Consider the following 14,316-nt stretch of genomic DNA (forward strand, 5'->3'; position numbering starts at 1 on the left):
AATTCATTCAGAAAGTTTTTAAGGCGAAAAAAGCTCAAATTAAAGTGCGTAATTGACGACTTTTAGTTTATTTTATCTTAGAAGTACTTTTGGTATTAATTTTCAATTATTCACCAATCATTTTGGAATGACGACAACACTCTGGTGGGCACCATGTCCAGCTATTTTTGTTTTTCCAGAAATATCCATCACTTTATATTTTGTCGCCTATCAAATAACATATTGTCACATCGGTACAGGGATGTTTTTGTCTTTTTACAACATACACAAAATTATGGGATCTCATTGGTCATATAGTTAACATACTCCAGAACTAGATCTTCAAAATTTAAGCATTAATGGTGAAATTGAGATATTCACTGAGCTCCAATATGTTTCTTCATCTTTTTCTTTTTATATTATTATTAGTGGTACAAATAAGGCCGCAGCAAGCTGCTGCAACTGGCTCAATAGTTGAGTTTCTTCCTGGATTTGAAGGTCGCCTTCCTTTTCATCTTGAAACTGGGTTAGTTTCCTTCTTATTAAACTTTTTTCCATGGCTTAGTTTGCCTTTGTTTTCATCTTTTATATGCACATTTTGCTAAATTCTGATTAATTATGCTGAGTAAAGAGAATTAATAAGTATTGGAAGTGGATCCAATTAAAGGGTCCTAACAATTACTACTGATTGGAAGAGAAAAGATATTACTGATTATAATGGATTAAGGTAATGAGCTAGCAAATGTAGAGAAACAGCCCAGAGGATGGGATTTCTAGTGAGTCAGGAAGGGGGTAAAAGGAGGAACAAAAATGGTATTTACCTATATATTTGATTATAAGAAATCATAGTTTGTACCAATTCTAAAAGAATTTAATTAATATAGACTGTCGGTGTAAATATTTTTATACCAGCAGGCTATTTTCACCTGGTGCAGTAAGGAGTATATGTTATTTTTAAGATTTCAAATGACATATTTTAAAGAGACTTGCATATGAAAATCATTTGGATCATAATAGTGAAAAGAATTTTTTATATTGACGTTGTATAAAATTTAAATTCATTCAATAATATCTAAATTTTAGTTCAGAATTTAGATGTCAAAATGTGCGCTTGATATATTACTCCTTATATTCCAATTTACGTGACATAATTGAAATTTTGACATTTTAAATATCTAAATTTGAACGGTAAATTTGGAAGTTACTCATTCTTTTTTGTTACTGTACACCATCTAACAGCAGTAACATCACCTTCATCATCTTTATTTATTAATTTAACTCTCGTGTAGACTTTCTAATTAATTAAAGATAAAAGAAGGTTAAGTTGGAAATATTATACTTAAATATTTATATCATCAGGTATGTAGGTGTGGGTCAAGAAGAGGAAAAACAGCTGTTCTATTATTTTATTAAATCAGAATCAGATCCTGAAAATGATCCTCTTATATTGTGGCTCACTGGAGGACCTGGTTGCTCTTCCTTCAATGGTGTTGTCTATGAAATTGGTTAGTATAATTGGATCTTCTAAACCATATGAAAATTAGATTTAAGTTATATAGACTGACAATGCATTATCTGTTCATTTTAGCATGTGAAAATAATTTAGTTATTATTTTTATCAAGTTTCTAATTAATGTTTATCATAAAGAATTACATGTAATTATTTTATAAGTGATCTGATTATATAGATATTTTTTTACACTGCTAATGCATAGAAATTAAATTCTCTGAGATTGTTAATGTTTGATATAACCATTTCCTTTGAACTACATGCAATTATTACGTTGAAACTTTGATGCTGTTTATATGATTATTGCTAGAATTACCAAAGGTTGTTGACTAATGTTGCATGATACTTTGCCTAAATCCTAATAATGCAGGGCCATTATATTACAAACAAAAAGAGTACAATGGGAGCTTACCAACACTTGGAGTGACTCCAAATTCATGGACCAAGGTAACTCCAAAAAACAAGAATATATGGAGTATTAATTAGTACATCTATGATTCTTGTATTTCCTTAGTAATAGTTGGAGCTAAATTTGGATCAAATTTAACTGTGTTGATATTTTCAAAACTTATAGGTTGCAAATATAATCTTCTTAGAACAACCTGTAGAGACAGGATTTTCTTATGCGACAACACCAGAAGCAATTAATGTCACTGATGTCGAAGCATGCAAGCACATCTATGAATTTCTACTTAAGGTATGTATATAATACACAAATTTGGACTCAATCGTTACAAATCCAATTACAATATGTTAGCAAATTTCGAGGCTGAAAATGGCATTTTGAAGATGGTTTTTCTCGGATGATCTCGCATTTTTGATTGCGAGATAACATAACATTAGACTAATTTTAAGGCAAGAAAATATTTTTTGTTTCTAACCTAGTTAAATTGACTAATTACATCATTGCAGTGGCTCGTTGATAATCCAGAATTCAGTTCAAATAGTTTTTATTTGGCCGGAGATTCATATTCTGGTATCATTCTTCCACGTATTGTCCAACTGATATCAGATGGTAATTAATTAACTTCATATATATAATCCTGAGTTTATGTATCTTATAACTGCAGAGCTTTCTCGTTAATTAGCCGGTTATTTGTATTATTGTATATACTTTCTTTTACAGTTTATTAGTAGCATTGCTTGTTCATATACTTAAAAGTGAATTAATTATTTAATTGCAGGAATTGAAGCAGGCAACAAGCCTTTGATTAACCTTAAGGTTTCTATTTTTAATATGTTATTCATTCTTTTCTTAATCTTTTTTATTAGTAGTGAAATTAACAGCCTAATCTTTGTCAATTGTTATGGTTAATGTCAGGGTTATCTACTGGGAAATCCTTTGACGTTTCCTGAAGAAAAAAATTTTGTGATGCCTTTTCTTCTTGGTATGGCAATCATTCCTAATGATCTTTATCAGGTAATTTCCACCAATATTAGTTTATTCAAACAATGATGAGTTATAATCAGTTTGGTCAAGCTTTCTGTGAAATTAAAAGTACTTTTTTTTCCTTTCAAAAAAGTACTTATTTTGGAGAGTTGAGGACATTTGGCCAAGTTTTTTTGTTTTTTTTGTAAACTTTGAATTCTAACAGAAGTTCTTTTCCAGAGGTCAAAAAAAGTAGCTTCTCCTTGAAATTTTTTTTTGAAAGCTTATCTAAGTACGAGAATTGATACCGACAAAAATATTTTTTGAATTGGTTAGTCAAACACAAACTGCTATTTTTTAAAGACTCTTTTTCAAATAACACTTCCGCCAAAAAGCACTTTCAAAATAAGCAAATTTGAAAACTTGGCCTAACGAATTAATAATATTGAGGGTTTAATTTTTATCTTCAAATATTTTATCCTTTGCATTTTGAGCTTTTACCGAAATTACAATATTAATATTGTTCATAACAGTCACTGGTGCAAAATTGCAAGGGAGAATACAGAGAGGACTTTGCTCCCACTAATGCTCAATGCACCCAGGATCTAGAGATAGTGGACGAGGTTAACAATTTCTTAAGTATAATTTATGTTTCAGAATTAAGTTGGATAGTAGTTAATTTGTTGAATTTGAAAATTTTGTAGCTGTTGTGGCATATTAATGATCAACATATTTTAGAACCCATATGTGGATCAGAAACTGAATCTCCAAGGCCATTTATATCTGCATTTCGAGGGAGAAAAAGAAGATCTCTTGAGGAGAATTCCATCTCATCCAGTTGTTATGGAAGCCTTGTAAGTCCCTCCACCGTTGTCTTTGATATATAAGAAAAAAAACATAAGGACAAACTAACTCGGATTCGTATCGGAAAGTTTTATCTTGGGGTATGGGTGTCCGGGGGACATGATCGTCCCGTCCCATCCTGTAAGCTTAGTGGGATGGGATGGGCGTAGTGTTTCGTTCCGCCTAGGGCCCCATTTCCCGTATCCCCTTAAGTTTGTCCCCCGTCCTGTTGGACAGTCATAGTAAGGTAAGGGTGCCCATGGCGCCGGGATTTACGTCCCTGTCTCATCCCGTCCCATAATAGCTTTGTGGGATGGGATGGGACAAGACTAGTGTTTCGTCCCCCCTAACCCCTTAAGTTTGTTCCCCGTCCCTTCTCACTTAAATTGTCCTGTCCTATTACATCTCGTCCCCTTCGACAGCCTTATTTTGGGCCAAAGAGTTCTATGCTAAATGCGACTCTACTCATAAGGCGTGAATCCGATTTAGTTAAGGATTGAAGGGTGCTTACCACCCCACCACAATCTTGGCTTGTAAAGTGACTTTTACGTTTTTTCTTCTAACTTTTCAATGCTTATGCCTTGTGGTATTCGCTTAAACTCATAAGTACATAACAGTTGGAATTGTGACAAGAAAAAATACAGTTGGAAATGTGATTCTTAACCACTATCATAACTGCAGGTTGACAGACACGACCTCTCAAATAAATGGGCAAATGACCCTAGAGTTCAGAAAGCACTCCATGTTCGAAAGGTTTGTGATTATGTCATGGATTTAAGTTTTATAAACTGAAAATAATAAATGACAAGACTGTGCTGACACATTTAACTTGTTATAGTAACTTTCAGTCTAATTTTTAGATTATTATATCATGATTGATATAAAGAGATGCTTTTTTATTGATGTAGATCATTTTTTTAGAAACATATACATTGTTAGTGTACATATCTCCATTTCAAATCCCAATAGATACAAGCACAAATTGATCCAAACACCACAATTTTAAATAAATTAAAAGAACTGCCAGAAAATTGAGGCAATATTATTTTTCCTTAACTGTCTTTTTTTATTCCATCCCAGGGAACTGTAGATCACTGGGCAAGATGCAGGCAAAAGGGTATAAAGAAAACCTACACATTTACCTTTATGGACAGTATTTCATATCACATAAATCATAGCTCTAAAGGCTACCGTTCACTTATATACAGGTAATTTTTTCTTTCTTAATCAAAGTTTTAGTTTGTTCATATTATTAATTCTTGAAAACAAAATAAATTTTTTATTAAGTAAATTTAAAACATTTGTTGTTGAAACAGTGGGGATCACGATATGGGTGTACCATTCCAATCTACAGAAGCATGGATTAAATCACTGAACTATTCCATTGTTGATAATTGGCGTCAATGGACTGTTAATGGTCAAGTTGCAGGGTATTTTTCTAGATTTATATATTGTTCTTTTAGATTTTTATCACAATATAGTTGTAGCCTGTCTGACCAAAATTTTAGGAAAAAAAATATATTTTTGAATAGTAATATAAGTTGTTTTTCAAAAAATTTAAAAAGTTGTTTTCTCTCATAAGCATTTTTAGAATCTTGCACAAATTACTGCTCTAATATTATCAAAAGTATTTTTCAAGTTGATTAGTCAGATGCAAACTGCTGCTCACCAAAAACTTTGCAAAATAAATAAATTTTGAAAAATTAATCAAACAGGCTACTAATTATTTCCCTTACTATTCTGATTTGTTTATTTATTTGTAGTTACACAAGATCATACTCCAATAAGATGACCTTTGCAACCGTGAAGGCAAGAACTTTATATGTCAATAATATTATTTTCCTTAGCATGATTTGTTTATTCTATTTGAGTTTTTTTTTTCTTCTTTTTCCTTATAAATTTATGTTTTTTTACATATTTTAAACAGGGAGCAGGACACGTGGCTCCTGAGTACAAGAGGGAAGAGTGCTTTAATATGTTCAAAAGATGGATATCTCATGATCCTTTATAGACTATTGAAGCTATTAGCCAGCATTTGATGTTTATCTCTTTTTTATTTATTTTTTTGTAATTATTCAGACGCAATTGTTTTTTCTTTTCCTAATATTATTCATTGCAGAGCATATGTAATTGCCCTACATTGGATGAGTCTACAGGCAATTAAAACTTTTACTTCTGTCGCATTGTACATTTAGCTTTTGGATAATCTTAATTTTTTATCTATATATATTACTAGAATTCGACTTTTCATTTTTTATATTATATCTTGCTTTCGTGCTATTTTTTGGGGTGGTAAAGATAAGAAAAAGCAAAGCTCTCTCTTGTTACTCTTGTTTATGGCAAAGAAAGAAAGGAAAGAAGAGATAAAAATAATAAAATACTGGTGGAACCTATCTATGACCAAGACTCCAACAGATTGATTTTAAAATAAAAAAGAAGAAGCTTGTCCATCAAATGTCTAGATCTTTGCTTGATTTATTTTCAGTAAAATAAATAGATGTCATGTTGTAGTAATTAAGCTGGTCAAGGTGGAGCTACATGCCTACATGCTTTGTAAGTTAATTGTGAATAACGTCAACCCTTGATCATTTTATGTATCAAGAACCCCATAAAAGCAAGCTAAGAGTCTCTTTGGATGGGCTTATGCCTATAAGCTAGAAGCTAAAAAAAATAAGTTAGGGTAGTCTAACTTATTTTTTTTGGCTTATAAGCTATTTTCAGCTTATAAGCTGCTTTAGATAAGCTAAGTCAAATGGGCTCAATTATTTTTTTGAGTTTATTTTAAGCACAAAATGACTTTAAGCTGGTCAGTCAAACACTCAAAAAAACTGAAAACAGCTTATAAGCAACTTATAAGTCAATCCAAACGGGCTCTAAGACTTGCTAAGCCATTTTCATCATCAATGCGGAAGCGTTTTAAAAATGTGGAGCGTTGTGATTATTTCCTCCACTAATTACACCTGCTATAAGTGGCAATTAAATAGAGCACTTGCCTAAGGTTAAAAAGATGAAAGGGACACAACAATATTTTTTTTTTTGGTAATACATAACCACATATCTATAGACATCAAGTCTCGGGCCTAATATACCTACAGATAAGTGACACAACAAGAAACACCAAAAAATAAGTGATTCGAGTCATGTCCGCCAACTATAATTGATTAGCATGTTAAAAATCACAACAATTAAATTATTGCTCATCCACGGTTAGTAAAAAAAAAATCAATATTCTCCCACTTAGATAAAATTCACTTAACTTTGAATTCACAACAGTGTTAAAAGGAAAATAGATTTAATAAAATAACTTTTGAGTTGAGCGAACATTGTCCACAAACACATAATTTACAACTCCACCTTCAAACATGATCCAATCAAATGAGAGTATCTATTATGAAATGCAGCATGAAATAACCATCACTTACATCAACAATACTAGACCAATTCACAATCAAAAACACTGCAAATTTATCGACATAGACCCAACAATGTGGTAGTGTAGCATGAAATAACCATCACAGACTCCAAATCGAGGTCATTTCATGTCGGTCATTCAAGCAATTTTTCATAATAATGTATGTACAACCGGTTAACGCACACACTACTAAAAGAACTGTTAATATAATTTTTTATAACAAACACGTGAGCATTAGAACGACGGTTGAGATTAATGCAAAGTCTTTAATTGTTGGAGTAATGTAACTGTAACAACCCGAAAATTTTCAAGTGTTTAGAATGACTTCCTTATTCATAGTTTATTTAATTTTAGCGGTCTTGTATTAAAGCGGTTAATTATGGAATATACTCATATAATATGAGTGTATATGTATTTAATTAAATATTATTCATATGATATAATATATGAGATGTTGAATTAGTTAAGAGTAAATAGGTGGGCCAAGCCCACTACTTCAGCTTACTGGCCACGTTATATTTCCTAAGGGGAAGAGGGGAATAGAAGGAAAACATTAACTTGCCTCTAACCTAAAAGGAGAAAGAAAAAAGGGTCGAACAAGAACATTGCAGTTGCTGTGTCTAGTATCACACAGTGAACTTTTCCACAAGTTTGAAGAAAATCAGGTACAGATTTTATCATCTTTAGTTATACATAGTGTTGGTGTCAGGATGTAACTATTTAATTGAGTATAATAGTGAAGACAAGAAAAGTTTAGACGTGAGTTAATAATTCCCCAATGTTTAGAGGGACCCACGGCTATGAATAGGGGTAGATTGATTAGTGGGGGGATTTTAAATAAGGCAAGATAGGTGTTGAAAGTGGGAAAACTATTTTACTGCAATTCTCTAAATTGTTCTACTCGTAAACTGTGTCCTTTTATTTTATTTTAGTTTCCCTTCTCTATCTATTTACTACAATACAATGAAGAATAAATGAACGGGGCATTACCACACGGTTTACACGGGTTATAGTCATGGCAATGGTGATGTCAGTGATATTGCTACTTTTTTTTTTCTTGTGTCGGTGTTCTAGTCCTGATTTATATATGTGTAGTAGACTGTGATTATTGTTATTTTGGGATTAGATCATATTTTCTACTAAAGAGTAATGAGATTTTAAAAGAATTAAGGTTTAGAATGTTGAAATTTAGTTCTAAACCTAAAATTATAGAATTAGTTTCCTTACACTAATTTGGACCATTTATTTATGGTATTGAATAGATTGAAGCTATTGGAGATTGTTTGATGGAAATTTGGCACTTTCGGAGAGGTTGCGATCCGGTTATAAGGCAAGCGAGGCTTTAAACTCTTAGTTTACTTGCTTTTCATAAAAAGCATATGGTTTGTGTTGTATGCATGCATTTAAACTATTTAGTTCGTGTGAGTGGGCAAGCATGATCTAAATTGGATAATTTCCAAGTTTCTCAAGTAATGACCGTATGAGTCCTTTAGCGTAATTTCGCTTAAATAGATACTATTTATATAAGTGTAAAGTTTAGAAGTGGTATTGAATGGATGTATGTTCCACTTATCATATCTTCAGGAGGGGGGGGGGGGGGGGGGGGGGGCATACATCCACATGTCCCATTGATGTTCGGTGAGAGATAGATGCTAGAATTTTAAGTAACCCGGGTAAGATGGGGGTAAATAATGTCCTCTCCAGAAGACGGGGTAAGACATAGACAAATACGTACTATGTCCCGTGAGCATACATTCAGATTCAGTGTATTTCATGTATTGCTCGTCCGAGTAAGATGGGGGGTAAATAATGTCCTCTCCGGAAAACGGGGTAAGACATAGATAAATATGTACTATGTCCCGTGAGTATAGATTCAGATTTAGAGTATTTCATGTTTTGCTTGGTTGTGCTTCATGATTTTAGCTTAGCTTCAGTGTTTGTATATATTTAATATACTTGTACTGTGTAATTGCTTTTATGCATTATCAGGAATTTCAAAGACTTGCCCCAGGGGTAAGCTGAGAGTGTCGATGATCTTGCTGGGTCTTTTAGACTCACACTTGTTGATGTTGTATGTGTGCAGGTGTGGTTAACGGTGACCAGGTAGCCGATACTTGATTCATTCCAGCTTTGTTCAGTCCAGTTCAGTGGAGGTGAGCCATCATTAGATCATGGCGGCCTCTTCTTCTTTAGTCGACTTAGTAGTATTCCGAGCTTCGTCTGGTACTTTTTTATTCAGACTAGTAGTTCCATGACTTAGACATTTTATGGGGTTTATGGGCAAAACTCAGTATTTGTATTTCGCTTTCGCACTTTTCGTTATATTATGAGACTTTGCGTATTATTCATTTTATTCGTTAATTTTTGCATGATTAGCTTAGAGGGTTCGCCTTATGGGTAGAAGCTCGAAAGGTGCCCGGTCACAGCCTAAGTGTCAGATTTGGATAGTGACAGTAACTTCTTTGAATGAATGAATTCCTTTCATTCATGAAAAACTCCTGATCTTTCAATGCGTTTTTCGTTGAATTGATGAATAACTCATTCACGATAACTCATGTTATTAAACATCAATAATTGATGTATTGATTTTGTTAATAAAGTATTGTCTGTAAATGCTACGCATTAGCATTTCCCTATAAATTGAAGACCTTTGAGAACATATCAACACACCAAAAAATTATCCTTTTTCTTTATCCTTTTTGTTTCCTCTAAAATTCTGGGCAATTGTATTTTGTGCAAAATACTCCAACTTCCAGCCACGAGTACACGTTTCTGGAAGAACTGTGAAACCTTGGGGAGCGACCCGCTGTGAACGATTTGTACCGGTGTTGGGCCGAAAATCGCTTTCAAGGTAGTGGCTTGCCACAACACAGTATTTGTGATAATTTGGTTACTATTTTTTTAATTCCAAGTTCAATATCAATATTGTGCTATTTTCCCTAACAATTTGAAAGCGAATTTAATACATACAATATTGAACAAATGGCTATTTCCTTGAACAAAACTCTTCCTGATCTGTCAAAGCTCGAGCCTTTGGACGGAAATAATTTTAAACGTTGGTCACAGAAACTTCTCATTTTCTTTGAACAATTAGAAGTTGATTATGTGTTGTTTAACGAACCTCTTACTTTTGGTTCTAACACTGTTGTTGATGTTGCTAACGCCACTACTGGTTCTAGCATTGCTATGGTTGTTGATGATGCAACTAAAAATAAATTTGAAAAGGATAACAAAACTGTTAGAGGGCATTTGCTGAACCATATGACTAATACTTTATTTGATTTATTTGTTACTTATAAATCTGCCAAGGAAATATGGGACAGTTTGAAAAAGAAATATGGGACAGTTTGGAAAAGAAATATGGTGCTGATGATGTAGGGAAGAAAATTTTTGTTGTTGGCCAGTGGATTAAGTTCCAGATGGTTAACAATAAGCCAATTATGGAACAGGTTCATGAGTATGAGAACTTAAGTGCAGCTGTTCTGACCGAACGAATGAAGATGTGTGAGGTTTTTCAAGCCAATGTTCTGCTTGAGAAATTCCCGCCTTCTTGGAGTGATTACAGGAACCAACTGAAGCATAAGCAGAAGGACTTGACCCTTCAGGAACTGATCAGTCACATGAGGACTGAAGAGGCAAACCGTCTCAAAGATAAGATGAAAGCTCTTTCCCTTAACTCTCCTAAAGTTAACCTTGTGGAAACTTCTGGTACTGTTGTGAAAGACAGATTCAATGGCAAGCAGAAGAAAGTCCCGAAAAAAGGAAATGGGAAGAAGAAGAATCACTTCAACAAGCCGGAGAGCCAAATCCAGAAGTTCAAGGGACCTTGTTTCGTCTGTGGGAAACTTGGTCACAGGGTTGCTCAGTGTAATCAAAGACAAGGGCAAAACTCGAAGCAGGGAGAACAAGGTGTTTCCTAAGCCAATCTTGCTGAGGGGAATGAAGTTATTGCTGTTATGGTCGTTGAGACGAATCTGGTAGTTAACAAGACTGATTGGGTTCTGGACACGGGCACTTCAAGGCATCTTTGCGCTAATAAGGAGTTGTTCCATAACTTTGAGGAGTCTACTGATGGTGAGTGTGTCTACATGGGTAACTCCACTACTGCTGGAGTTATGGGTAAAGGAAAAATCCTACTTAAATTAACTTTTGGAAAAACTTTAGCCTTGAACAATGTTCTGTATGTACCTGGAATGGGAATGAAAAACAAGAGATACTTTTTCTCGAAATATGGACAAACGGAAGTTTAACTCCGAAAGTAGAAACTTAGTTTCTGGAGAACTTCTCAACAAAGCAGGCCTTAAACTTATTTTTGAAGCTGATAAAATTATTATTTCTCGTGGGGGAGACTTTGTTGTGAAGGGGTATCTTAGTGGGAGTTTATTTGTACTCAACATTGTTCAAGAGATTATCAATAATGAAAATGTTTCCAGTTCTGCTTATATTGCTGAGTCTATTGATTTATGGCATGGTAGACTAGGTCATGTTAATATTGCTTCTATAAAAAGACTTAGAAAATTGAGTTAATCCCTGCGGTAAAAGTTGATGACATTTTCTAAGTGTCCTGTGTGTGTAGAAGCAAAACATGCTAAGAAACCATTTAAATCTGTTACTAGTAGGAAGACAAAATTGCTTGAACTAGTACATTCAGACTTAGCTGATTTCAAGAACGCGATTAGTAAAGGTGGAAAGAAGTATTACATTATTTTTGTTGATGACTTTTCTAGATACACTAAGGTATATCTTCTTAAGTCTAAAGATGAGGCAGAAAGCATGTTTTTGAAATTCAAAGCGGAAGTAGAAAACCAATTAGACAGAAAAATCAAGAGACTTAGATCTGATAGGGACGGTGAATATAGTACCAATACTCTAGAGGATTTTTGTGAGAAAAATGGTATTATACATGAAGTTAGTGCTCCCTATAATCCCCAACAAAATGGTGTAACTGAACGCAAAAATCGAACCCTTAAGGAAATGATGAACTCTATGCTTTTAAGTTCGGGTCTGTCTGACAACATGTGGGGGGAAGCTGTTTTATCTACATGTTATATTCTTAATAGAGTCCCTAATAAGAAGTTAGACAAGACTCCATATGAGTTGTGGAAAGGGTTTTCCCCTAACTTGAAATTTATGAAATTGTGGAGGTGTTTGGCTAAGGTTGATCTACCTGATTTCAAACGGGTAAATGTAGGATCTAAAACTTTTGATACTGTTTTTATTGGTTATGCTCAAAATAGTGCTGCTTATAGATTTATGTCTTTGAATGATTATTCTATTTGTGAATCTAGAGATGCAGAATTTTTTGAGCATGTTTTCCCATTAAAAAATAATGTGCCTAGTGATGTGCAAAATAATGCTTCTATATCTATAGTTGTTAATTCTCATGTCGTGCCTTTTTCTAATGTTGTTGATAATGAGCATGAAATTGAACTTAGAAGAAGTAAAAGACGTAGAATTGAGACTAGTTTTGGTCCTGAATTTATTACTACTTTTTTGACTGAGAATTGTGATATTGATGCTTTAAATGATGAATTGGTGTCTATTTACTTAATAGAGGAAGACCCTAAAACTTATGATGAAGCTATGAGGTCAATAGATGCTATGTTTTGGAAAGAGGCCATTAAAAGTGAATTAGACTCTGTAGTTTCTAATCACACTTGGGACTTGCATGATTTGCCTACAGGTTCTAGACCCATAAGTAGCAAGTGGATATTTTAAAAAAAATTGAGACCTAATGTTACAATTGATAAATATAAGGCTAGACTTGTAATTAGGGGCTTTAACCAAAAGCAAGGTGTTGATTACTTTGATATTTATTCTCCTGTGACTAAAATAGCGACCATTAGAACTCTTATTGCCTTAGCTGCTATTCATAATTTAGTGGTACACCAAATGGATGTTAAAACGGCTTTTCTAAATGGTGATTTAGAGGAAGAGATCTATATGACTCAACCTGAAGGTTTTGTGGTCCCAGGACAGGAAGATAAAGTATGCAAATTGAGAAAGTCCTTGTATGGCCTAAAGCAGGCACCTAAGCAGTGGTATGAAAAGTTCAATGGCACATTAGTGCCTGATGGTTTTGTTGTTAATGCTTCTGATACCTGTGTTTATTCTAAAATGATAGGATCAAATTGTGTGATTATATGTTTATATGTGGATGACATGTTAATCTTTGGCCCTAATGTTAATGTTGTTAATGAGACTAAGAATTTTTTGTGTTCTAAGTTTGAAATGAAAGACCTTGGAGAAGCAGATGTGATATTAGGCATTAAAATCAAAAGAACTGTTAATAGATTTTCTTTGTGTCAGTCTCATTACATTGAAAAGATGTTAAAGAAGTTTGATTGTTTTGATGTTGCTCCAGTAAGAACTCCTTATGATCCTAGCATACACTTGAAAAAAGAATAAAGAATCCAGTGTTTCTCAAACTGAATATGCTAAAATAATTGGGAGTGTAATGTTTCTCATGAACTATACTCGGCCTGATATAGCTTATGTTGTTAGTAGATTGGGTAGATATACTCATAATCCCAGTAGGGAACATTGGAATGCTCTTCATCGTTTGTTAAGGTATTTGAGAGGTACTATGGATTGGTGTTTGCATTTTAATAAATTTCCTGCTGTTTTAGAAGGCTTTTGTGATGCAAACTGGGTAACTGACAATGACGAAGTTGGCTCTACTAGTGGCTATGTGTTTACTTTGGGTGCAGGTGCTATTTCTTGGAAGTCCTCCAAACAGACTTGTATAGCACGTTCTACTATGGAGTATGAGTTTATTGCTCTTGAGTTGGTAGGGCAAGAAGTTAAGTGGTTGAGAAACCTTTTGGCAGATGTGCCATTGTGGGGAAGACAAGCTTCACCAGTCTCCTTACATTGTGATTTACAGGCGGCAATTGGGATTGCTAAGAACAGTGTATACAATGGATAAAAGAGACATATCCGCATCAGACATGGTGTAGTTAAACAGTTGTTGAAACATGGTGTTATCTCCTTGGAATATGTAAGGTCCAAAAGAAATTTGGCAGATCCTTTAACCAAGGGTTTAACAAGGAAAATGATCCTTGGAACGTCAAAGGGGATGGGGCTAAAGCCTATGGATTGAGGTAATATGGTGGATACCCATTTGTGGTCAAACGAAGCCATATAAGCCATCAATAAACACTAAATTTCCTATCCCTATGGCGCGTAGTAGTGTTTATAAGG

At 33.9% G+C, this 14,316-nt stretch overlaps 2 protein-coding genes across 2 annotated transcripts; both read left to right on the forward strand.

The window, feature by feature from the left end:
- The first annotated feature begins 298 nt into the window (after window positions 1–298).
- Window positions 299–5,877, forward strand: LOC132627761 (serine carboxypeptidase-like 11). The gene is made up of 14 exons (XM_060343336.1): window positions 299–505; window positions 1,339–1,484; window positions 1,860–1,936; window positions 2,064–2,186; window positions 2,402–2,504; window positions 2,674–2,711; window positions 2,811–2,909; window positions 3,392–3,481; window positions 3,563–3,712; window positions 4,383–4,454; window positions 4,782–4,909; window positions 5,018–5,131; window positions 5,465–5,510; window positions 5,629–5,877. Exons 1-14 carry the CDS (start codon window positions 339–341, stop codon window positions 5,710–5,712), a joined length of 1,437 nt encoding a protein of 478 aa, XP_060199319.1. The 5' UTR covers window positions 299–338; the 3' UTR covers window positions 5,713–5,877.
- A 7,693-nt stretch (window positions 5,878–13,570) lies between these two features.
- LOC132629074 (secreted RxLR effector protein 161-like) lies at window positions 13,571–14,041 on the forward strand. Its single transcript, XM_060344814.1, has one exon. The coding sequence runs from the start codon at window positions 13,571–13,573 to the stop codon at window positions 14,039–14,041; it is 471 nt and encodes a 156-aa protein (XP_060200797.1).
- The last annotated feature ends 275 nt before the right edge of the window (window positions 14,042–14,316 follow it).

The sequence above is a fragment of the Lycium barbarum genome, chromosome 2 (assembly GCF_019175385.1).
Source record: "Lycium barbarum isolate Lr01 chromosome 2, ASM1917538v2, whole genome shotgun sequence".
Classification (NCBI taxonomy): Eukaryota; Viridiplantae; Streptophyta; class Magnoliopsida; order Solanales; family Solanaceae; genus Lycium; species Lycium barbarum.

Excerpts from the sequence above, each read along its gene's own strand:
- LOC132627761 (XM_060343336.1), top strand. The coding sequence starts at position 339 with ATGGTGAAATTGAGATATTCACTGAGCTCCAATATGTTTCTTCATCTT. Across the intron at positions 506-1,338 it reads CCTTTTCATCTTGAAACTGG|GTATGTAGGTGTGGGTCAAG; the intron begins GTTAGTTTCCTT and ends TTATATCATCAG. Across the intron at positions 4,910-5,017 it reads TACCGTTCACTTATATACAG|TGGGGATCACGATATGGGTG; the intron begins GTAATTTTTTCT and ends TTGTTGAAACAG.
- LOC132629074 (XM_060344814.1), top strand. The coding sequence starts at position 13,571 with ATGTTTCTCATGAACTATACTCGGCCTGATATAGCTTATGTTGTTAGT.